Raw genomic sequence first — 26,443 nt, 5'->3', positions numbered from 1 at the left:
TATTTGTATTGTGTTTTTTAGAATAAAAAAGTATATATTTATTAAAATGTTAACATAAATTCTGTTAACTCTGGACTATAGAAATATGTATATATGTACACACACACACACACACATATATATATATATTCCTTATTTATGCATTTCGGGATTTTTTTAATTTCTCAATTTTTCAGAAATGCCCTGGGGAGAGCAGGAAAACCTAACTGATTATCTTGCTCTTAAAGACAAGATATGTTTCATGCTATAAACGCCCTATATGAATTCTTTGACTTTCTTTTGCACCACTCCAGTCATATGACCTCTTCTGTTTCCTCTGGTACACTGTACTGTTTCTTAATCCAAGGACTTTACATATGCAGTTTCTGTTGCTTAGAAGGTTTTTGGACGATAGGAATATGTGTCCTATCCTATAGTGCTAATGAGAGAGAAAAATAGGTGCAGCCACTTTTCAGTACAATTCATTGGGATATGTAAAAATTTAAAATTTGCATGTTTTCTGACCCCAAATCCATTTCTCCATAGCAGCCTTACAGAAACCTTCACACATATGCAAACGGATGTATGTACAAGAAAATTCATGGAGGTTTTTATTACAATGGGAAAATTTGGATTCGTCTAAGTATATTAGAATACTATTAGAATTATGGAACACTATGCAATATCCACAAAGAATAATGAAAGAATAACATCTGCAAACTTAAAGAGGTCTTTAAGTCTTCTTTACAGAGTGAAAAGGAAATGTCACAGAGTAATATATATATATAGATGAAAATATTTAAGTAAAAGAAAGTAAAATAATAGCATTATACAATTGTTTTAAAAATGTCTATGCATTAAAATACTGTAAAGTTTAGGAGACATTTTATTGGTGAGAGCTGCCTGTTGGTAGAATAGGGAAACAAAATGTAGGGCATGGCCAAAATGGTCTTTAGCTTAACTTCAATGTTCTTGTTTTTATCATAAGAACAACTTTATGTATTTTACTTAGATAATTAAAAATGAATAAAATTCCCTGCCATCCTCCAAAGAGAAACAATGATTATTATTCTATGGATCCTTTCATCTTTAATATTCTGATTTTATATTCTTTAGCCATTAAATTATGCATTGAGAACTACCATTCTAAGTTCTACCATTTTCTAGTAATTAACCTGCCTATTTTATAAAAATTATAAGGTTCCTTGTTCTTTGAGTTATATATGTATATGTGTATACATACATATACATATATACATGTGTGTTAACATGTGTATGTGTGTTAAATTTGGAAACTTGAAAGCAATGAAGACAAAGATTCTCTATGGCATTATGTTTAAATATACTCTAATTGAAAGTATTCAGTACACAACTTTGGGATTCCAAACTCACTATTAAAGGGAATATTTCATCTTTTTGTTGGAATTTTCTTTCATATTATTAACTAAATTATATAACTCTAGTTTGTCTTCCAGCTAAAATCAGTATGATGAGGCTGATGTTATCCTCATACTTACATCTTACTTACATCTCTGTTATCCAGAGGCAGATTCACTGTTGAATAGTGTAACTTTGTGTCTCTACACGTTATTGTTTCTTCTCCCAATTTTTCCTGTCTCGATAAATTGCTAAATATGTAAGAGTAGCATAGAAGTCTATCTATAAATGTTTGTTCTCATACTATATCTAAAACATCTGGACATTGTTTATTGATAACTATAATGCATATTTAGACTATTGAGTCTTTAATGCTATGTCATTAATTTGACATTAATGTTTTACAATTTCCTATTGCTTATGGAGAACCATTTAATTTTAATATCAGCCTTAGATCAGTATATAGGTGATACAGATATAATGCTGAATCTTTTTTTTTTTTTTTTGAGACGGAATCTCACTCTGTCACCCAGGCTGGAGTGCAGTGACGTGATCTTGGCTCACTGCAAGCTCTGCCTCCCGGGTTCATGCCATTCTCCTGCCTCAGCCTCCCAAGTAGCTGGGACTACAGGCGTCTGCCACCACACCTGGCTAATTTTTTGTATTTTTAGTAGAGACAGGATTTCACTGTGTTAGCCAGGATGATCTCGATCTCCTGACTTCGTGATCTGCCCTCCTCAGCCTCCCAAAGTGCTGGGATTACAGGCGTGAGCCACCGCTCCTGGCCATGCTGAATCTTTTAAATCTAGCATCTCTTTGATATTTTTATTGAAACTTGAAATAATTTTGAAAACTTTGAAAAGTTCAGATAAGTCCTAAATGCCTTCAGAAAATAGTTGATGTCTTTTGTACTGAAAAACGGATTCAACTTTAACATCACACCTTCTAAAAATAGCCATCTTGCTTTCATATGATTTATATATTCTTTGAAGCAACCTTGCAAGTGTGTCACTCCTTTTGTTTCATTTCGTACCAAATGTTCTATGAGAAAGTGAGCAAAGCCTGTCCTATGATCTGTTTTATTTGTGTATCTCAGTACACTTCACGAGTCAGGCATACTGCAGAAATGTTAATTATTTTTCCTCACAGGAACCTCAAAATAATTAAAAAAGCAGTAGTAGGACAATATGCAGTATCAGAAGAAGCAACAGAGATTGGATTTTTTTTTTTTTTAGTTCTGTTGGACAGTTTATGGATAGTATTTGTCACAGGAATAATGTGACTCATTTATATTGCTCCTATTCTTCTGTGGAGCTAAAAGCACTTTAGAAGCATTCTCATTAATCCTCAAGCTTTGCTATGAGCTAAGTATTAGGCAGCTTTTACTCTCACTTTATGGGCTGGGAAACTCCAGTTTAAGGAATGTCAGTATGCAGGCATTTGCAGAGTGTTCCGAAAACTGTCAATGGGGTTAAGAGTAACATGTGGACTATGACCAAGCATTGAAACTCAAAAGTTCTTTGTATGCAGAAGTATTCTCTGTGAACAGGTCAGGACATTTTACTTTATTTATAGGCTTTACAGTAATACTCATCCGATGAAGCCAAATACTAAATATAATTATTTAAAATATTCTGACTCTTCTTTCCCTTCAGGCAAGTCTTCCTACTGAATCCATGTGATTAATAGGACTTTTATTCTTATACTCATCCAGGATTGAAACCTTAATTGCCTTCTCTCTTAATTACCTCATTGCCACTACTCCCTTCAATGGGTTGCCAAGTCGTGACCGTTCTCTATTCCCAGACTTTTCACATGGATCTTTACCTTTCTGTGTCCAGAGACATCCTAATTCATGCAGTTATTACTTCTTGTTGAGAAAAAAGTAGCTTTTAACAGTAATGACTTCAGAATTTTAATTTTGAAAGCTAAAAGAAGTAGACTCTGAACCCACCTCTATAGCTTACTAGCCATATGACTCTTAGCATTACATTGTTTCTGAGCTTTAGAGTTATTTCTATCACATGAAGATAACAATAACTAGTTTGAAAAGTCAGATCATCATATATAAAGTGTAAAAATGGAATGAGACAATATATGCCAAGTATCAAGCTCTGCGCCTGGCACAAATGGGATCTGTTTTTACTGTTTTCATTATGAATACAATACATTGTGAAGCAGAATTTTTCCAGTTCTGTTCCCTCTGCATTTCACTCTCAGATCAAAATTTCTAAAATCCCCTTTGATGGTACTAATTATCTTCTTAAAACTCCATAAAAAATCTCCCAGTACTTACTCAATTTTCTTAATTTGATATATAAAACCCACCACAATAAAGACTCTATAATTTTAGTCTTAATCAACACCATATGTGGTCATCTCCGGTTAACCTTGGCTCCTTGCCATTCCCTTTTCACTGCTTTGTTTTCCTCCCACAGCTCATTTAATCATGTTGATTCTTTTGCCTGAAACCAGCTCCCCTACAGTCATTTTCTGTAAAGTTTGAAACATATATGGAAAAACCCTGTCAAAGCCAGGCTCATTCTACACCAGATGTAGCTAATGAGAAGAGTTCTATTAATTGTTTTTTAGGACTCTAGCCACTACTTTAAAAGCACTTCTTATTTTCCCATGAGGAGACAAAAATCTTGCTCAATGGAGCCAGACTTTGACATGCTGACCACTGAGCATTCATGGGACCATATTCTGACAGTTATTCATCAGCAACTTACTTAAATTGTTTCCTCTGACTATATCACTGCACTTTCCAGGTATCTGTTCTCCTTCATCTGGTGTTCCCGGTCTCTTCACGTCTGCTGAAGCATCTTTGCTGGTTCATTTCACATTTCCTGGTCAAAGACCTGGGATTTTCTGGCTACTCTATCTCTTTCATTCATTAAATAGTTGCAGTCATAAAGCTGGAATGTTTGCATTTTCCAGTTTCCTCCCAGCTCTTCTGGTTTCCTCTCTGTTTCCATCCCAAGCCACAAATATACAATCAAATAGAGTTGCCAGACAGGAACCTGTTCTTACTCTGGAATAACTTCTTGGACTCTTTTTATTTTCCAGTTAAGATCCCACTCATTTCCTACCTCATCTAAGAAACATTCACAGTGTTGAGGAAGAGTGACACAAAACATTCTTTACATGGAGCACTGGTGTAATATAACATCATTGGGTTGTTAAGAAGATTAAATGAAGGAGCTGAAAAAGAAAATTTTGGGCAATGTGAATAATCTAGACTTTTGTTCAAGCTCCATTATCATGGAAACGCTTTTAAAAGATGACTGTGTATAGGGCTGTTTGAAGTCCTACAGACAGAAACTAACAAAGACACCATTCCTATCCCTTAAGAACACCCTAGCTTATTAACAGGACCATTAGCGCTGTACTAAGTACAGCCATGTCTCTCACTGTGCTGCTATAGCCTTTGCTGTGACTTCAAAGAAAACTCATTATTAAGTAAAATAACCTTTCAATGCACTGAAAAATATTACCTTATAAGAAAGTAGGCAACACATTACGTTAGACTTTTATCTTTAGCCTTTTTTTTTTTCTCTTTTGGATGTGAATTTGGGTTCCATTTCATAAAGTACTTCGAAGAAATGTACATCCAAAACCACTTACCAAATTACATTCACCAAATCATAGAACTTTTATGTAAGAAAATTCTTGTATGTATAAATTCAGAATAAGAATTAATAGAATATTTCTAACTGAAGTTCTCTGTAGAGACACTTTTCAATGATGAAATGATGAATCTGTGTCTCATTAACCAAGGGAATTTTTCCCATGGCAAGTGTTTTAAAATATCAATATTTTTCTTCTGAGTATATCTTCTCTCACTATATACCATCACTACAGCAAGAAACTGGAGTGGTAATCGGGTCACAGTTCTACATGTGATTAAGAGTAAAAATTAATTTTAATAATATTGTAAGAAAAATGATAAACAGGGAAGGGAATATATTGAAATCTTTTACACTGCCCATTCCAAACATGAGGGGCATTTCTGTAATAATAGTGGGACATTCACCTCAAATTTAGATGTATGCATGTAACTACAAAGAGCCTCTTTCAACATGAAAATGGAAAGATTTCTATTAAATTAATGTCAAGAAAATGCTGTATATATGATGAGTTTATGGACTCAGAGATGTGGAAAACTATCCCAGAGTCACTTCCTATTTAGAGGTGGAGCAAAGGCCAGATACTGGTCCCTGAACCCCAGGCCAGTCTTCTTTTCTTGTGTCAATGTTACCACGTCAACAACAGGAAATATTCAGGAAACTACAAATAACTGAGAAGTGCTTCATATATGCTAGCTCATTTATTCTAGCAACATCTGTATCAGGGAAGCAGGGGTTAATTATTTTCCACTTTTATTATCTAAAAAATAAGTCAATCCAGAAATAAGGTACTGAACTTCTGTCTGTTCATTTAATCAGTCTCATAACATAAAGTAATGTGTTCTTGTGATCTTGTATGAAGAATTAATGGTTGCACACTTTTATAACAACAACAAAAACAAAACACATTCATAGTTTATTTGCTGTCTTTTAAAAATGTAAACTACACTTTTTCCAAGACTAGAAATTTTGCAAATCATTCCAATGTTTATACCCTTCAAGGAAGGGATGGAAAGCTTCTCAGGGGCATGCCTCTGAAGCAGTTTACTTAGCTTATATTACATGTAATGTGCAGATGGCCAATTATTCCAGTTATGAATCTAGACTACTCTCCTCAAATTAAAGAACAAACTACATATTTTATCTGTCTCTTAGTTTGTTTTTCTTATGATATAGTTTATGGTTGTTTCCAAATGTTCATGTTTTTAGAATGCTTTAGGGGATAAAATAGTCTTGGAGTAGACCAATGAGGAATGCTAAAGAATAGAAATGTTTAGAATTACATGCAATAGGGAATTAATTATCATATATACATTTTTTTCTCTGAAATAGATTTTAAAAATATTTATCATTATCTAAATATTACCACCACTGCTGCTATAAATCTAAATTTTCACTGAAAATGACAAATATATTAATATAGACTTAGCAAGATAAAATCCTTCACTAGAAAAAGTCCTGTTTCTTGGGTAGAAAGTTCAGGTTACAAAATGTCTTTAGAGAACATGTTAATGACCATCATCTACTTGAAAACACAGGATTGTTCTTTGTTTTGATGTGACTATATCAATATGTACTAAAACAATAGAAACCATTTAGGGTAAGTTTCAAAATATATTCTCATATTTCTGTAAATAATAATCAATTCAATTACAGGACACACTAGATTTCAACTAACATATAATTAAGTACCATGCTTATGTCCTGTATAATGGCCAAAATCTAGTTTAACACCTTGCTTAACTACACATTAATCAAAACATTTTAATATAAAATAAAAATTATCCTTTAATTGACTGTGAAGTTTAGCACAAATTCCAAAACTGCGTAGCCAAAATTTTATACATATTTAAACATATTTGTTGGAGGGAAGAGAATGATGGTAATTTATATATTATAGTCCTTTGTCCCCAAATAATTGTACCTAACCAATATAAATGTTGAGTTTATGTGTCTAAACATAAAAATATTTTTAATCATGGGGAAAGTTTTCTAACCTTTTTTGAGTCTGTTTCCTACTGATGATCAATATCTATGGATAAGCTAATTGGAAAGGAAGACCCACATTAATATTAACAAAGTCTTTACCTGTTTAGTATTTTTTAAAGAGTAAAATTATACTCTGCATAATCTATATATTCTTTTAGTATCAGAATGCATATTTTACTTACAAATGAGTATATTGCTTTCTATTCCCTTTAGTGTAAATGTAAATATAACTGTTGTTATGACACATTAGTTAAGTATTAAAGTATTATGATATTTACTAGGGAGCATAGCAAGATGTTTTTATTTAGGGCCGGACCAATGAAATGAGAAGATGTGAACATCTGTGTCTTTATTTTTACAATTTCGTAGTTTCAAATTTTATATCGTAAATCATGAATTTTAGGCTTACAATTAGACAAAACAAAACTACTCATTTAAACTTCAGTAATTAAGTCATCAGAAAATTGTCACTGATCCCCTTCCTTTTACTCTGAGAATAATGCATAGCACAAAGCATTTTTAAAGTCAGTTTCCATTTTAAATAATAATCTAAACAATACTCTGCTGACTTTGACTAGGATCGATAGAAAATGGTAATATTTATAACCAGTGGGCAGTAAGATACTGAAATAATAATGATCAGCTATATTCACAAGGACAACAAAATGACTAACCAGTTTAGTGTACTGGTCATTTCAGAAAAATAACTGTAAATTTAGTGAGCTAAAATAAAAATGAAAATACATTTGTGCCAGTTATTTAAAGGTCTGATTTCTGTCAAAGTGGCAGCCCTCTGGAGAAAGTCAAATACAATATTCCAGGATAACATCGGTGATACCAGTTTGTTCAAATGATTCATAAAAGTGCATCAGAAAGAGTAATATTCCATGGTATACATATACCACATTTTCTTGTTGACTGATGGGCATTTGGGCTGGTTCCATATTTTTGCAATTGTGAATTGTGTGGCTATAAACGTGCGTGTGCAAGTATTTTTTTTTGTATAATTACTTATTTTCCTCTGGGTGGATACTCAGAAGTGGGGTTGCTGGACAAAATGGTAAATCTATTTTTAGTTCTTTAAGGAATGTCCATACTGTTTTCCATAGTGGTTGTACTAGTTTACATTCCCACCAACAGTGTACAAGTGTTCCCTTTTCACCACATCCATGCCGACTTCTATTATTTGTTTTTAATTTTTTGATTATGGCCATTCTTGCAGAAGCGAGATGGCATCACACTGTGGTTTTGGTTTGCAATTCCATTATCATTAGTGATGCTGTGCATTTTTTCATATGTTTATTGGCCATTTGTATATCTTCTTTTGAGAAATGTTTTTTCATGTTGTTAGCCCACTTTTTGATGGGATTGTTTGTGTTTTTCTTGTGTTTGTTGTGTTTTTGTTTTGTTTTGTTTTTTGATGATTTTAGTTCCTTGTAGATTCTGGATATTTGTGCTTCGTCAGATCCATAGATTGCAAATATTTTCTCCCACTCGGTGGGTTGTCTGTTCACTCTGCTGACTGTTTCTCTGGCTGTACAGAAGTATTTTCGTTTAATTAAGTTCTAGCTATTTATCTTTGTTTTTCTTACATTTGCTTTTGGGTTCTTGGTCATGAAGGCTTTGCCTAAGCCAGTGTCTAAAAGGGTTTTCTCCAATATTATCTTCTAGAATTTTTATGGTCTCACATCTTAGATTTAAGTCTTTGGTTCATCTTGAGTTAATTTTTGTATAAGATGAGGGATGAGAACCCAGTTTTGTTATTCCACATGTGGCTTGCCACTTACCTCAGCACCATTTGTTGAATAGGGTGTCCTTCGCCACTTTTTGTTTTAGTTTGCTTTGTTGAAGATTGATTGACTGTAAGTATTTGGCTTTATTTCTGGGTTTTCTATTCTGTTCCATTGATCTATATGCCTGTTTTAATATCAGTATCATGCTGTTTTGGTGACTATGGCCTTACAGCATAGTTGGAAGTCAGGTAAGGTAATGCCTCCAGATTTGCTCTTTTTGCTTAGTCTTGCGTTGGCTCTGCAGGCTCTTTTTGGTTCCATATGAATTTTAGGATTTTTTTCTAGTTCTGTTAATAATGTTGTTGGTATTTTGATCAAAATTACATTGAATTTGTAAATTGTTTTTGGCAGTATGATCATTTTCACAATATTGATTCTACCCATCCATGATCATGGGATGTGTTTCCATTTGTTTGTGTCACTGTCTTTCAGCAGTGTTTTGTAGATTTTCTTGTAGAGGCCTTTCTCCTCCTTGGTTAAGTAATTCCTAAGTATTTAATTTGCTTTGCAGCTATTGTAAAAGGGGTTAAGTTCTTGACTTGATTCTCGGCTTGGTTGCTGTTGGTGTATAGCAGGGCTACTGATTTATGTAAATTTATTTTTTATCCTGAAACTTTGCTGAATTCATTTACCAGTTTTATGAGCTTTTTGAATGAGTCTTTAGGGTCTCCTACTTATATGATCCTGTCACCCACAAAGGGCGACAGTTGGCTTCCTTTTTAACAGTTTGGGTGTCCTTTATTTCTTTCTCTTGTCTGATTGCTTTGGCTAGGACTTCCTCTCTGTCCATTTCAAAATTTGTTATTTATAAATAGCTTATAAAAAGACATGTTAATCATTTTGAAGGAGACTGAGAATGTTGATTTGTGGTTTACTGATATAGTTAATTTGAGGGAAGGTAGGCAAATACATTTTTTATTCTTTTCATTCTTTTTATATATTAGTCATTTTAAAATTATATAAATTGTACTATAAAAAATACCATTGGCTTTCCATATCCAGGTGTTTCACATCCATGGATCCAACTAACTGCAGATTGAAAGTATTTGGGAAAAAAAAAATCCCACAAAGCTCCAAAAAGCAAAACTTGAATTTTCTCCATGATGAGTACTATGTTGAATGAATTAAGTGATGTGTAGACATTGTATTAGGTAATATAAGTAATTTAGAAATGCTTTAAAGTATATGAGAAAATGTGGGTAGGTTATATGAAAATACTAGGCCAATTTATATAAGGGATTTGAGCATATGCAGAATTTGATATCCACAAGGGCTCCTAGAACCGATTGCTGGCAGGTACCAAGGGATAACTATGTAATGATTTAGGCCAGTGCTGATCTAATGTGCATACAAAGCACCTGGGGATCTTGATAGACTACAGATTCTCATTCAGAAGACTTGGGGTGGGACCTGGGATTCTGCATTCCTAGTAAGTGCCAGTTCATGCAGATGCTGCTTGTCCAAGGACTACGCATTGAATAGAAAGGATCTATGCGACATTGAGTGAGGAGCGAGGATCTCATGTTCACACACACACACACACACGAGGTGCACAGGGTTGATTTATGTGTACTCCTAAATATTGAAGTTGTGCTATTCTTCTCATTCACCATCATCATTAAAACACACCAGGCCCTCTTTTATTTAACCAGCACATTTTTGTGTTATCTAACCTCTCAGGGCCTTCCTCTCAGTATGTGATATTTCTAATCTCTGAAGGTTTATCTTCCCTGATGCTGTTTGGGTAATTGGCACTTGTATACACTGGCTTTTCTTTTATTTATTTATTTATTTATTGTGAGATGGAGTCTCACTCTGTCACCCAGAGTGGAATGCAGTGGTGCAATCTCAGCTCACTGCAACCTCCGCCTCCCGGGTTCAAGCAATTGTCCTGCCTCAGCCTCATCCCGAGTAGGTGGGACTACAGGTGTGTGCCACCACACCCAGCTAATTGTTGTAATTTCAGTAGAGATGGGTTTTCACCATGTTGGCCAGGCTGTTCTCTATCTCCTGACCTCAGGTGATCCACCCTCCTCGACCTCTCAAAGTGCTGGGATTACAGGTGTGAGCCACCATGCCTAGCCAACACTGACTTTTCAATTAGGTTTAAAAGTATCCCATCTTGTCACACATATCAAAAAAATAATATATATATACTGGCTACTAAGAGAGCATGTTTTCTTTACACAGCCAACCAGATGAGATTGAAGTGGGCATCAAAAGTTTGAAAAAGCATGACATAGAATTAAGGAAGTACAATTAGAACACATCTTACTTCTTTTAATGCTAATTTCTTCTAAATTTCACCCACAGTAACTTTGGCTCTAGGTCTCTGAACTAATATATTATTTTTATTTCAGCAATGAAGACACTTTGGTGTCACCTTGGTAGTTCAGGAATTGTAGATGAAATGACAATAGTACCATAGTGAAATTATTTATTTGTGACATTTCAAAAAGTGAGTCAATGATGAAGTCAGACTTAGGACTTCGTTTATCCAATTTCCTCATTATACTATGTGCATGTAGCATTGAATCAGGGATTGAATTATTGATATAATGGGTCTGTTTTAATCTTTATCTGGATTGCAAAGAATGCATAATGTGAACAGAGAATTAGCTAGCTACTAAAATAAAATTTAGTCTCCCTCAGTCTTTATGAAGCATAAACAAGATTCAGAGTATGATATAAATGCTGTAATCTAAAAGTTAAAATGCTAAAATGTAATGTCACAGTCTTTTTCGTTGTATGGTACTCTTTCTTTCGAGGCACATAATCTACTTAATTTTCATCTCATATCTAATGAATTCTTATAGTTCATAAATATGCTTTAAAATATCACTGAATAAAAATAGTACATGTGTTTAGCTTTGTTCAGAACCTCTTAATAATGTAAGAAAATAAAACTCTTCTCTCAGCTGTTCTACAATAGACATAGGTTTTTTCTAAAAAAAACTTCTGTCTATAATTTAATCTTAGTGTCCTTTAAGTCCTGCTTTTAGTATCTGCTCTCAGAAGTGAACTGTTTGTCAAAGTTCCATTAAGCTGAAGGTAAAAAATTAATGAAGGACTTACTTTAGATATTTCAAAACTAATGCAAGTCTGTTAGTCATGCAGCACAAAAAATCAAAGATTTGGGTATGTTCAATTATGGTTTAGGGTTCACTCATATTTAACATTTAAATGCATTGCTTCATAAGCTTAATAGAGTATTCTAGAGAAAAATGGAACACAGTTATTGATTTTTATTAACATAAATATATCTTAGAGATGATTTTATTTATTTAAAGACTTTTTATCTACAAAAGTTAATTTTAGGGCAAGGATAATCAGTGAATTGCTAGAGATAGATGGGTTTTGAAAGTTTATTTAATATGTCTGCTGGGGTAAAGTATTAGTAAGCCAAAGAGAAAGCATAACTATATAGCAAGCGTAGAATTATAATTTATTATTCAGTTGTACCCCAGCTCTATTTTGTCAGGACTCAGAAAACCATTAAGACATAGGCATTAAGATTATTTTTCAGGCCGGGCGCGGTGGCTCAAGCCTGTAATCCCAGCACTTTGGGAGGCCGAGACAGGCAGATCACGAGGTCAGGAGATCGAGACCATCCTGGCTAACACCGTGAAACCCCGTCTCTACTAAAAAATACAAAAAACTAGCTGGGCAAGGTGGCGGGCGCCTGTAGTCCCAGCTACTCGGGAGGCTGAGGCAGGAGAATGGCATAAACCCGGGAGGCGGAGCTTGCAGTGAGCTGAGATCCGGCCACTGCACTCCAGCCTGGGCGATAGAGCGAGACTCCGTCTCAAAAAAAAAAAAAAAAAAAAAAGATTATTTTTCAAATAATTGTTGATTCTTTTTTCTACCATTAATTATTGAACTCCTGTTATGTACCTGACAAAGTGCTAGGCATTGTGTATCATACGATGATGTAAGTGACTTGGTCCTTGCTTTCAAGAATTTATAGTTCAGAGGGAATAAATGAAGTGATTTTATATAGTGATAATGTTAACTGAAAAAAAGGTGCAGATATAGCACACAGAGCTGAGGGTGCCAGAGAAAGCTTCACATAGAAGATGACTTGTAAGTTGGGCTTTGAAGGAATTGAGTACTTTATACGTATGTGATGCGTGAGAAAAACAAGTGAAGTAAGAGGAACGGCTTAAGCAAAAACGTGGGGGATGTAGCTCATGGAGTATGCAAGGGTATAGCTTAAGTTTTTGCTTAAGATGCATGAATAAAACTGATAAGAAATAATATTGAAGAATAGGGTTCGAGATTGTGAAGGGCCTTGAATAGCAAGCTAGAGTTTGATGTTTGAATTGGGGAGAGGTGCAATCATACAGCATCTTAAGAAGTTCCCGCCTTCATGAAAACTTCAGAATGATAGACAGCACATGGCGCATCAATATTATTTCATTACCCCATGCACTTTAAAAGCTCCAAAGGTAATGACTGAGAGAGAAAATACGTACTGGAAAAACCAGATGGCTATCCCAGCGTTTCCCAGCTAGTCTGTTCAGACATTGTCTCTGCTTTGAAACATTAATCAGTTTGTCCTCCAGTGCAGCCTGGAGCAGTAGGAGACTTGAGGCTCATCACTTTTGGCTGAGAGCAGCCTCCTATAGTCTGAAAATCCCTTTGGTTTACCTCAATAGGTTGTACAACTACTAGCATCTTCTACATAAATTATGCAGGGCCTGATACCTTGACATGCCACCTGTGCAGTCTCACAGAGTCCCCTCTCCGAAGGGCCCCACACTTGATTTAGTGCTCTCCTACTGCCATATTGAAATTCTTCACACTTTTTTGAACAAGGGGTCCCACATTGTCATTTCACTGTGGGTCCTGCAAATTATATAGCCACTTGTGGTTCCATGAATATGAAAACTGTTGGGAAATAATGACCTACACTGCGGTCCAGATGCACTGTTACGTAGATCTATATAAGGGAGCAATGAAATTATGAGGCCAGCACTGCTCTTATATAACAAAATGGATTCTAAGTTTAAATCTTTATTATTTTTTCTTCAAAGCCATGACTTCCATGGCTGCCATAGGCCTAAGCTAAATATAGCATTTTAGCCTTGTCTTCCAGATGATAAATTAAGGAAACACTCCTGTAACATATTTTCTCATTTATAATCTACTCCTGCTGTAGCCTGGATACCAGTATCAATGAGCTCTGCACCCTCTGAAGTCCCATCAATTTAAATTCTGAGAAAAACCGTTAGCAGTTGTTTTCCCTAATAAAAGTTCTGAAAAATATAGCACTGCATCTGAAAACATCACCAACTGCCTGATAGAGTCATTCTGTTGTGTATTTCCTTTTGTGAGTCAGTAAAAATATATAAACTGAGTAAGTATTAGTTATTTCCTTAAGCATAGTTTGTTTTCTCCATTATCTCTATTCTATTCATACACTTTTTTGTACTTGTGTTATTATAGCTGTTTTCTCTTATTTTTATTTATTTTTTGTTTTTTGAAGTTATAGACGCATTTAGTTCATTTAAATAGTCAAATATTTCTAAAGGCTTAATTTATAAAATGTCACCTTCTCCTTCTCTCCCCTGTGTCTCTTCTCTCCTCTCTTTAACTCCCCAGGGCAAAGATGTAATTGTTTTTAACCTCTTTAGTAGTTACTTACCTTTTATGTTTACCTTCCTTTTGCTCAGTTATGTGTTTGAGTTTGTTTTTCAGTTTTATCCATTATATTGACTTACCACTTTGAGGGATAAAGACTTAACTTTCACAAGTATTCATGTACATCACAGCCCGACTTTTTCCCTTTTCTCCTTTTTCCTAAAAAGGATAATTTTTGTGTTAAGTCAACAGTCATTATTTATATTATTATGACTATGTAAATATTATATATATTGTTCAATGATTAAATTTCTTCTTATACAACTTTTAGTCCCTTTAAGCTAACAATTGTCTCCCTTTATAGGTTTCTTATTTTTCTTTATAGCTAGACACTCTTCAAACCCTAACACTCTGCTCTTACTGTAAATATTCTCTCAATATGTTAGCACACATCTGGTATTCTCATTAATTTGGTCTTCATAGAGACCTCCCTCCCCAGCTCTGCTGATCGTCTGCCGTCATCCTCACTAGGTCTGTGCCCAGGGGCCAGCCTAGGATTGTCCTTGGCTGAGATCTCTTACTTAAGAATAACAAAATTAAGTTGACTTGAAGTTCAGTATATGACTGGGATTTATTGACTGATAAATTTCAATGTAGGATGTTGTGGGTAAGTCGTTTCTTTGTGGGTAATATACCTGTTTTTGGTATTTTTAGATATTTTCTATTGATGTCATCATATTTGCTAAGAGTGAACCTTCTATTGCCCTACCTGGAGAGAAGGTTTCTATATGCCAAAAGAGAAAACATCTGAGGAGTCCTGGCAATCACAACAAGATTTTTTTTTTTTTTTTTTCCGTGACCGAGTCTCACTCTGTCACCCAGGCTGTAGTGCAAGTGGCATGGCTTGACTCATTGCAACCTCTGCCTTCTGAGTTCAAGCTATTCTCCTGTCCCAGCCTCCCAAGTAGCTGAGATTGCGGAAGTGCACCACCAGACCCAGCTAATTTTTATACATTTATTAAACATGGGGTTTCACCTTGTTGGCCAGGCTGGTCTTGAAATCCTGACCTCAAGTGATCCACCCACCTTGGCATCCCCAAGTGCTGGGATAACAGACATGAACCACCGCACCTGGCCAACACCATCCTCTTTGAAGTGTAATGTTGCTCATTGTATTTGGTGTCTCCCTGTTCAGACTCTAACTCCCAGTTTTCTGCTGAAGTGGAGAAGGAACAGGCACCCACACTGACTGGGTGCGTGAGAATTCCAGAGGACAAGCCATTTCACAATCAGAATTTCATAAGATCCTCCTGTTTCTGGTCTCTTTTGCAGCCCTACTTTAATAAATACCGGGTGTTGACAATTTCTAACCCTTTCTTTGTTCAGTGGTACAAACAGCATTCCCATCTTCCCTACTAAGAACTTAGGTTTTAGGTTCCCCCCTCATGTCCTACATCACTGACACTTACATATCTGCTTTCCAACTAGAATCGTATTACTATCTATTCTCCTGGCCCCTGTACATTTATGGATTTTCATTATTTTGTCATCATTTTAGTGGAGTTTTATGGGACAATGTAGGTAAGTGCATATGTGCAATCTGCCATCTTTAACTAGGATATGTCATTGTATTTGGACTAAATTTTTACTGAATATCTCAAATCGTGTTAATAAGTAAACAGGGTATAACTAAGGAGTAAATAAATGAATGAATGTAAACTTACCAGTCATAATTTAAATACTTATTACAGATAATTTTCCTTAAGTGTTTTAAATTTCTGTTTACTAAGGATTCTCTTCTTTTGTCTTTTGAATACAGATGGAAGTTTTAGGCAAAGCCGATCAAACCTTACCTCTCTGTTAGTGCAGCCCATCTCTGCATCACTCGTTGCAAAACTGATCTCTTTGCCAAAAGCTAGAACCAAAAATGATGCCTGTAGCCTTCTAGAGCTTCCAAATAATGGTAAAGTATTTAATGTCATTCTCTGTATTTTACAGTTTTTGTAAAGACCGTGATCATTTTTAATCTCCTAAATTGATGTATGTAGGATTATTCTTTTCAAAAATGTTGACTTTTGATGAAGTGAGCATTATTTTCTTCTGTGACTCTTTAGCAGCATGTTTGGGAAGTAATTTTGATAAAGACTGAGAGTTGACCAAAATGAGAGATTAGAGAAAGAAACCATTTTGAACTGCTACACAGAAAAGTAGCTTTATAAATAAAGCATTTTTGTACATCCATGAAAATCTGCTTAACATCGCTTCCCGGTTTCAGCTTCAGCAGTCTCACTGCCTGCCAAGATTCAGTGGATAGCAGGCAGCTATCTAGGATATGAAGTCTTTTAGTATAAAGCATTAAAGCCTAATTCCTGCAATTGACTAAAAAATCCCTCTGTCTATACGCATCATCGCCCGGGAGATGCTTCTTGTACTGCAATGCAGTTTGTCAGGCCTTGTTGGACCACGTGGGATGAAACAGAAGTAGTTAAGCTACCTGTGGTGGGATGAAAGCCTTGGGCTGCATCTTATTCCTGCCTCCAGTCTCAGCATTAGGGTTCTAAAGAAAACACTCTCTTTATAATTTGTGAAATTTGTATCTATTTGCTAGGAGCTACAACTTGTGGGCTCTGTTTTTTTGTGTCCAGACCTCTGGGCTCAATAGTCATATTTTATCTCAACTGTTTTTCTCTTGACAGCAAGAACATACAAAAGAGAAAATATGTTGAAGAAATATGTACAGAAAAAAATCTGAATACATTAAGGATTTCTCTGTTAGGGACATATGCTTTTCAAAATCCTATAGATTGAGAGCCTCCTAAACTGATTACCAGTTAAACAAGGTGGGAAAGTCAGAAAACAATAAGAAACCAATGTCCTCAAAGCAAGAATGAAGAAGCACTCGAGGAGATTTTTGTTTTGGTTTGTTTTTTTTCTGCCATTTATTCTGAGCCCAGCAAATTGATTACGGGCTCTATTTGTTAAGATATGTGAAGAACACCACAATAATAGTGTAGTTGTAAGAGACACTGGACTTGTAAAAGACCATATTTAAGCCCAGATTTAAATAATTAATTAATTCAATATATATTCAGAGCCCCCAATACATTCCAGCCACTGTCCTGCCCTCAAGGAACTGACAATCTCCATGCTAGCTCCATGCCCCCTCGTATGTCATCTCTCACTGCAAACCTCTATGTCTGAATCTACAACAGAGAGCTACACCTTTATCACCTTAAATAGTTGTGAGAATCAAAGTATGATATGTGTACCAATTCTTTGTTTTTCACTTTTTGTGTTATATGTTGCGTCATGTATTTTTTGAGACAAGGTTTTGCTCTGTGATCAGGGCTAGAGTGCAAATGGCTTAATCATAGCTCCCTGCAGCCTCAAACTCCTAAGCTGAAGCAATTCTCCTACCTCAGCCTCCCAAGTAGCTGGGACTGCACATGGGTGCCACCACACTAGACTAATTTAAAAAGTATATATTTTTGTAGCCACAGGGTCTCACTTAGTTGCCCAGGCTGTTTTGGAGCTCCCTAGATCCAGTGGTCCTCCTGTCTCAGCCTCCCAAGGTGTTAGGATTATAAGTATGAGCTGCCATAACTGGATTAATTTTTTTGTATATTGTAAAATGTTATGTAAATATTAAGAAGTATCTTTGTTATCAAGTAACTACTTAAAAAAAGAAAAAAGCATCGACATGTCTTACTCTATTGCCCAGGCTGGAATGCAGTGGCATGATCATGGTTCACTACAGCCTCAACCTCCTGGGCTCAAGTGATCCTTTTGCTTCAGCCTTCCGAGTAGCTAGGGCTACAGGCACATGATGCTACACCCAGCTAACTTTGAAATCTTGTTGAAGAGACAGGATCTCACTCTGTTGCCAGGGCTAGTCTCAAATTCCTGGGCTCAAGCGATCCTCCTGCTTGTCTCCCAAAGTACTGGAATTATAGGCATGAGCCATTGTGCCTGGCCTAACTACATTAATTTTCTTCTTAATACGCAGAATAATGTACTTGCAAAGCAAGATGACACTCTCCAGCTGCATTTCCATAATAAATTAGCAACAGGCACGAAGCCTACAAGAAGAGTTGAGATGTACACCAGTGTTAAAGCAAGAAAGACAGGCCTGCTTTCTAAGAGATTGTGACTTATGAAGTTGTTCTCATGGATATTGTTATGTTTTTAGAAAAATTGTTATGATTTTTAGAAAATTAAAAAAGATATATTTAAATCATTGAGAAGACATTCATGTTATAATGATTTATTTATTTTTAAAAATACATAATATACACTTAGATTTTCCAAATATTGATTGAGCAGTCTCACTGAGTTTGGTAAATCAGTATTTGGAAAATCTAAATATATAATTCTATATTATAAATATATAATATCCATATATATTCTATATAAATTCAGTTTAATGTAGGATTATAACCCTTTACCCCAATGTTTTGGACAATAATGCTCATAATTTTTCTGAGATAATTAAGTTTCTTCATAGATACTACAAAATGCATTAGTTATTCACAGAAATGTATATCAGGGTAGGATATGAAAAGGATACTGAATGAGGTACTGTCATTTTAAGCAATAACAGCAATGCTTATTGTTTAAGGATTAAAGAAATAATTTAAAACATATTCTAATTATAACATATTGTTGAATTTTCTAAGTATAGCCCTGATCTTTAGTGTCTGAAAATCTTCACTCAGCAAGTTTGGAATGGGCACGTTAAGAATATGTGTGCGAATCCACTAATTATTTATCTTACCCATTTAACCCTTTATGCACACTAAATCAAAATTCTCTAAAATTCAGACAAAAATGTAATAGAATTTTTCTACTACCAATCAAGGACTACATTTAACACCTCTGGTGTTAAAGTGAGTCATTGTTCAAATTTCAGAAATTGAGTCTTGGTCCTGTTTGTCCAAACTTAGATTATCCTTGAACCAATCATCATAATATAGTTGATGTATCTGTCAATAGGCTTGAGTCAATCAGAATCTATTTCCAGGGATACTGCCAAATCTACTCATAAAATGTTGATGGGAAATGCTGGCAACAGTTCAAAAAGGGAAAGTGGCAAATGGATGTTGAGAAAGCAAGTGTAGTTCAAGGATGACACAAGTCTGGCCAAGATGCAGTTTACAAACTTTAAGTAATGACTTGCTTCATCATTAAAGGTCAACAAGAAACCATGTAGCTCTGGGATCTTCCTCTAACCATCCTGAGACCATGGGAATGGAATGCATCCTACCTGAAAATAAAGTCAGCATAGGAAGAGATCAGATGAGTAAAGGGGAGAGAAAGATAGAAATGGAGATAGAGAGAAGGTGTGGGGAAAGATGGAGAAGCAGAGAAAAAGAAACCCTTATTTACATGATTAGAGCCCTAAATAAAGCCTTGTCTGAAGCCAAATCTATTGAACTTTTCATATATATGAGTCAATACATTCCTCCTTTGATTCAGCCTATTTATATTTGGTTTTTGGTTACTTGCAACTAAAAGCTATCTAACTGATAAAAACCAGAACACTTAAACTAAAGAATTGAATGCCTTCATGCATGAGATAGGCGCAGCAAATTGAAGTGGATAACTGGCCATTTGTATGGACATCACTGCAAGAACTAAAAAAAAAAAAATGTATGAGGAATGGAAAAAGAATCAGGAGAAAAATTCTTACTTAAATAGATTGTTTGCATTGATTAGATAATTGGATACTGACTCCATTTCATTTCAAACGGTCTTTTTCTTTGTAGACCTGACTCATTCATTCGAGGTATTGTCAATATTTGTCTTTGAAGTTCAGTCAAAACATGGAAAACTTAATTTTCACATATCAATCTGACCTTGTGATTAAAATTCATGACTATGGTGATTAAAAGGGAAGAAGAAACTTTAAAATCCATTAATGAAATTTAAGGTGAAAAGTTTAAATGAATCAAGTTAAAAATAATTATTTTAATGTATTTGATGATTCATTTATTTTGAAAAAAATAATTGTTTACTGATTTGTTTTTCTAAGACCACCAGAGCGAGCACAAAAGAACCAGCAAGTAGGCAAAGGTCAGGAGCAAAACTGCAAGTTTATTTTGGTAACCTAAGGTGTGGGGAAGAAGTCTGTCGGCCTCCGGCAAAGAAGGCCGACAGAGTCCCCCCCCTCGTGGGGCTCTCGGGCGGGGTTCCTGCATCCCAACTTCAGTGGGGCTGGAGGAAGACCGCGTGGCTCACTGGTGGAGAGCGGCTTTTCTAGGAGTGGGAGGGCAATAGGCGGGGGCACAGGCGTGTCGGGGGCGTTCCGCAGGTGCGACCAGGTAAATCTTGGTCTCTTTGGATTGACGTCACCTGGTGCATGCCCAGTTGGTCTGCACCTTCCCTGGTCGCCGGCTGCATTTTCGCGCGCGCGGGAAAAGTTGGGAGGGGGGGAAAAGTTGGGAGGGGGGATGAAGAACCCGGAAGTGCACCATCTTGCCTCCGTTCGTCCAAACATTTACATGTTGCTTAAAACTTATCAGTGATGACAAAATTTTACATAAATAAACTTGGATGATGTCTCTTCAAGTGGATATACTATGTATTTTTTGTTATTATTTCCTTATTTACAATTCTATATGTTTTATCAAAATTACTTTTATTATTAAAATGACATAGTGTCTAACTGATCATCTTGTTTATAATTTTTACATATTTCTAATGCATTTTGTAAATCTATCTTCCTAATCTGTTAGTAGTTACTTTAAACAATGCATTACTAGCATTTCTTGAGTGCAAATTTAAAAACATGTATTGAACATATTATCTACAAGTTGTAGTTACACAAATATTTGTTGACAAATGGTGCCTTTTAACTTTTCAAGAAATATCTATTAGCAGGAAATGTTAGTACAATTGAATTCAACATTGTGTATTCTTACATGTGAAACTAATCAATCTGTTCAGAGCAGCCTTGGAATTGCTACATGTGAGAAGTTCCAGTATATTATGCTACTCTCCTTAAAGAATGTCTTGAGATTTTCTCTTTCTCTCTCTTTCTGTGTCTCTCTTTCTCTCCCTCTATCCACCTACCTATCAATTTATCTTGGTAGACAATGGAGTAGTATGATCCAATATGACATGGCTTCCTTTAAGTTCCAACATAACAAATGACAAACCTTTTTGACCACAACAAAGCAAAGTATTTCTTAGTAGACCTTAAAAGAAAAAAAAAGAAAAGGAAAACTATAAACTTGGTTTTGAGCAGAGTGGGCTTTAATAATGTTGATCAGGCTTTTCCAATCAACATGGAGGAAAATATTCAGAAGAAATGGGGAAATTTTTAATTTGTGCAGATAACTTCTATATAGCATGCATACAGATATAATGGCTGCTCTTTATCTGAATAATTCAGAGAGCTAGAACTGTTTCAGAAGGACTGATATGTGTGGAGACAAATGCCAGATCAACTGTCTTCAAGCAGTCAGTTACATAGTGAGCATACGAGTCTGAGGTACGAGTTGATAATGGAGTATTTCGTAGAACTAAAGATCAACATTCATGAGGTGCCAGTCTGAAGTCCTTGGACAAAAGGAAAAAGAGCTTCAGAATTCACTTTGAGGGACTGTTCATCAGGGATCTTAAATGGAGTGAGCGTAGCGGGGAAACCTATTGTCCAAAATCCACAGAAAGTAAAGTCAATTCTCTGTTTTCCTGGGGAGTGAAGGCTGGGCTTACCAAAGGTAACGCAGATCTGACATTCACCCAGAACTTCTCAAGTTTCCAGGATTCTGTCTCAACAGTTTTGATTTTAGAAATGATTCAGCTGGAGTACAGTCTAGAGTTTTTGTTTGTTTGCTAAAAGACTTAAAGACAACCTGAGATGTACACTTGAAAGCAAAATTATTTTAAAAAGTGTTTTCTACTTTTTAAATATTTCTCAAGGTTTTTATAGCTTCTTATATTCTTAGCATATAATTTTTCAAATACCTGTCACTTTTTACAAATTATAGAAATTCCAACTAAACTTTGGAGTTTATATGTGTGATAAAATCCATTAGCATACACCGTATCTTTGTATTTTTATGTTATGGACCAACACTGTCATTTACTAAACAAAAACTTCCAGAGATTCATCACTGCCTTTGTGTTTCTATTATTCTGCTATTCCTTGAAAGTATCCAGTATTTCTCTTTATTATTCTATTCAATATTATCCAAACGTATCTTGCATGTATGAGTCTCTAAGTTGTAAAGGCCCATTACACTCTAAATTCTTATGGTTCAGTACAGGTGTTATTTTCTCCACCAAAAACCCTTTAGGGTTTCATTCAAGTTGGACATAGCCTCTGTTTATGATTCTCTCATGCATTTGGCATTTGTATGCTATTTGGCATTATGATATGATATTCTTCTGAAGCAGAGCATAAGCAACTGAATTTTCATTAGAATATGTTGTTTCCTCTTTATAATTCAATTATTTGAGGTTTTCTTTATGGTTCAGGATATCATCAGTGTTCTATGAGTATTTGAAAAGAATGTATGCTGTGTTATTGTCTATTCCACACATGCCTACTTAGACTAAGTTCCTTAATCAGGTTGTTCAAATATTCTATATATTATTCATGTTAAAATCTCCTACTGTGAATATAAATTTGTTCATTTTCCCCTGTAGTCAGTCAATTTTCACTTTATATGTTTTGAGATTATTTTGTAGGTGTTTATAAATTCAAATATATCGTATCTTCTGGAATAGTTGAACCACTTATCACATGAAGTGATATTCCTTGTGTATAGTAATTCTTGTTTTAAGTTTGAGTAGGCCTGATATGAATTTTGTAGCACTATTTGTATTAGTATCTTTATGCTGTGTATTTTTTGCTTTCAACCTTCCTGTATCTTCCCTTTATATATGTCTCATTAATAGCAAATAATTTTCAATTTAAATGCAATCTGATAGTCTTTTAATAGGAGCATTTGGTTCCTTTCATTTAATGTGATTAATATGTACTTAGACTTATAGTTTTCATCTTAATTAAGGTTTCTTCTTTGAATCACGTATTGTTTTCCTTTAGTTGTATTTTTTCTTTAGATTTAGATTTTTGCCATTACATTTTTCTCTCTATTATTTAAAAGTTATAAATACATTTTGTATTCTTTTATAATTAATCTAAGAAATTACAACTTCTTAGAGATCCCGTGCCCCTGCGCTGCTTAGTGTCAGGTAACTTTCTTTGCACTCTTGGGAGGAAGTGGGGAAGTTCAGAACTTTAGGATTCCTACTTTATAGAGGAAAAATCTTTTTAGAACCACCTTCTTCATCCCAATTTCGGTAAGCCCAGGACTTTGTCTTCTGACCTTTGCATCCCACGAGGCCATCAATATTAAAGTGTTCTCTTTGTTTACCAAATTCCCTTAGGTTGAAGATAGCCTCATAGTTTTATTTACCTGGGTTCCCATCACAACTTAAATTTTGACCTAGTAAGTTTTTAATTTCTTGCTAATTCTTAGATGTGTTAACAAGATTTATTTTGTATTTTATTTGTCATTATAAGTTATTATCAGTGGGTGAATTAATCTGATATCCTAGCCCACCATATTTTTAGTAAAGAAAATCTCTTCCTTTCCATCGATTTATTACCTGACAGCAAACATGGACTCAGAAAATTGTTTAGATTGATTGACATACAAATCAGGTCATCAGGAAAAAAGGATCCACTAAAAATGTGCAATTTAAGAGAATTTAATCAAGTGCTTATGCACATGGTGTGGACAGGTAAAGCAAAACAGAAAAGAGATACCATTGCTACTGCCTCTAAACCAGGTCTAGTAATTGCTACTACCTGTAAACATGAAAGGACAAGAAGAGAGAGCAATTGTGGGAACTGGCCAGTACTTTAGCTATAAGAGAAGAGCTGTGGCTTTCAACCAAGCAGAGTTGTCACTGCATAATGTGGACAGTCAGGGGGGTACTGGAAAATAAATACTCCAGTCTTTCACTTAACCCAGTCTACTGTCCTCTTGTTGATGCCTTCAATTGGGTAAACTAAACCTGAAGCCAAAGAATAAAAGAACCAAGTAGATGTAATGCATAGAGGTTACTTCTCCTGGGGTAAGGTTAATGGAGGGTGGCAAGTAGATGTGAATGAACAAATAGAAAATATGCAGCAAAGACAGTGCTTCAAGTGATTAGTAGATTAGTGCATCAGGTGATTAGTGCTTCGGTGATTTGGTAGACAGCTGAGAAAAAAATTGTCAATTTTTACATTTCTGAGGGATACAAAGAGAGCAAAAGTTATTTTTTCTCATATTCATATTATTTAAAATATCTTCCTAGTTATATAACTTCACTAAATAAAAAGAAGACAATTTAATTCAATGTGAATTGTTTTTCCAAAAGTATGAAAGCTCACATGAGTACTTGCACATATGGATGTGAAGATGTGTATACATGTATCAGATAATCAGGGCATAGCTATATGTACTTGAAAGTTTACAAGTTACAATGACATAGAATCTAGAAGCAGTTTATATTTAGATTTTCAGGCAAACAGTTGGCATTTAGGAAAGATATCTGCAGACTGCAGCATCTCAGTCATCAAAACTCCCTCTAGAACAGATTCTAGTCCCCGTGAGAATCAGGAAAATTAAGAAAACAAAAGAACAATCTGGAAGTCCAATCCTAGAAAAAAGTTCTTTTCTAGAGCCACATCAGCAAGAAAGGGACTCAAGTATATGTAATGGGACAAATATTCAATTAAACTTAGAGACTCTAGAAGATCTATGCCTAGGAAACTAAGAAACACTTAATTATTGGAATTGAGACTCAGAGTTAGCAGCAAGTGTTATTCTTCAAATCTCTGTGAATGTTGAAATTTTTTCTAGATATTTAGTATAATTATTCAAAATACAGGTGGAAATGAAGGTTTGTTAGTTATCCCTGAAGAAGAAGATTGGGAACCAATTAATCTGGCTCTTAATAATTGCAACAAAAATGCAAGACAGAATTGTCTCTGGAACATAAAATTGGCAGTAGTTATTTTTCTCTGTACATGATGAAATTAAGGGATAGAGAGAGACAGCTATTTCATGTCTCTTAGCTCTGACACCCCTCACCCTATTTGAATACAAATTGTCCTCTGAGTGGAACACATTTTTATATCTTGAAATCTTTTAAACTTCACATGTCATAATTAAAGCTGTCATCAAATTTTACATGAAAGGCAGAAATTGGTAAATGTGAGCTGGAAATGTAATTTTTAACTACCAGTACACACACACACACACACACACACACACACGCAGCAACTTTTTGAATAATTAACTGCCCCTAAATGTTTTCCGGGAGTTTCTAATTACAACTTTCAACGGTGATTTTTTTTAAAACTTGAAATAAATGTGCAGAAAGTTGCAAGAATAAAAGTATTTTTTCTTAACTACTCAAGAACAAATTACAAACATAGTGAACATCTCTGACTTTGTCAGTGAATTCTCTGGCAAACAATGACATACTCCTACACAGATGACACAACCATCACAATCAGGAATTCACCATTGGTACATTACTACCATGCATTCCACAGACTCAATTCAACATTTTCCAATTTTCCCAGTAATATCCTGAATTACAATAAGATCCAAACTAGGCATATGTGTCGCTCGAAATTGTCAAACCCACCATTTCCTTCAACCTGGAACAGTTTCTGTCTTTTCTTGACTTCCTTTGCTTTGCTACCTTTTGATGTTACATACCAATTATCTAGAGTATTGTTCCTCAAATCTGTGTCTATCTGATGTTTTCTCATGAGGATATTCACGCACTGAATCTTTAACAGTAATACTACAGAGTGAGACTATGTTTTTCCCATTGCATATTATGAGCTGGTGCATGATATTACCATGTACCAGGGAATAATTTGTTCCCCTGTATGTAATCAGTTGATGCCATTACTCCCTCCACAATGGATCCAACCTTAGTCTCTGTCTAATATGGGCTATTTACCCTATATCAAATGTTCTACCTGCCCCTACCATGATGTAGTTAACTTCCTTACTTTACTCGGGCTCTAACAATGTGTGTTCTCCAGCTCTTAAAAACAGATGTCCAGGCCGGGCG

General features: G+C 35.1%; 1 protein-coding gene across 1 annotated transcript in view; it reads left to right on the top strand.

The window, feature by feature from the left end:
* NAALADL2 (N-acetylated alpha-linked acidic dipeptidase-like 2) overlaps positions 1-26,443 on the top strand; it is a 733,398-nt gene that overhangs the window by 329,829 nt on the left and 377,126 nt on the right. Inside the window, exon 5 of the mRNA XM_011944138.1 lies at positions 16,170-16,313. Within this exon, the coding sequence (XP_011799528.1) occupies positions 16,170-16,313 (144 nt within the window). The remainder of the gene's footprint in view (positions 1-16,169; positions 16,314-26,443) is intronic.

The sequence above is a fragment of the Colobus angolensis genome, unplaced genomic scaffold (assembly GCF_000951035.1).
Source record: "Colobus angolensis palliatus isolate OR3802 unplaced genomic scaffold, Cang.pa_1.0 Scaffold228, whole genome shotgun sequence".
Taxonomy (NCBI): Eukaryota; Metazoa; Chordata; class Mammalia; order Primates; family Cercopithecidae; genus Colobus; species Colobus angolensis.
Note: the sequence above shows the minus strand (reverse complement) of the source record. Positions and strands in the feature narration are given on the sequence as shown.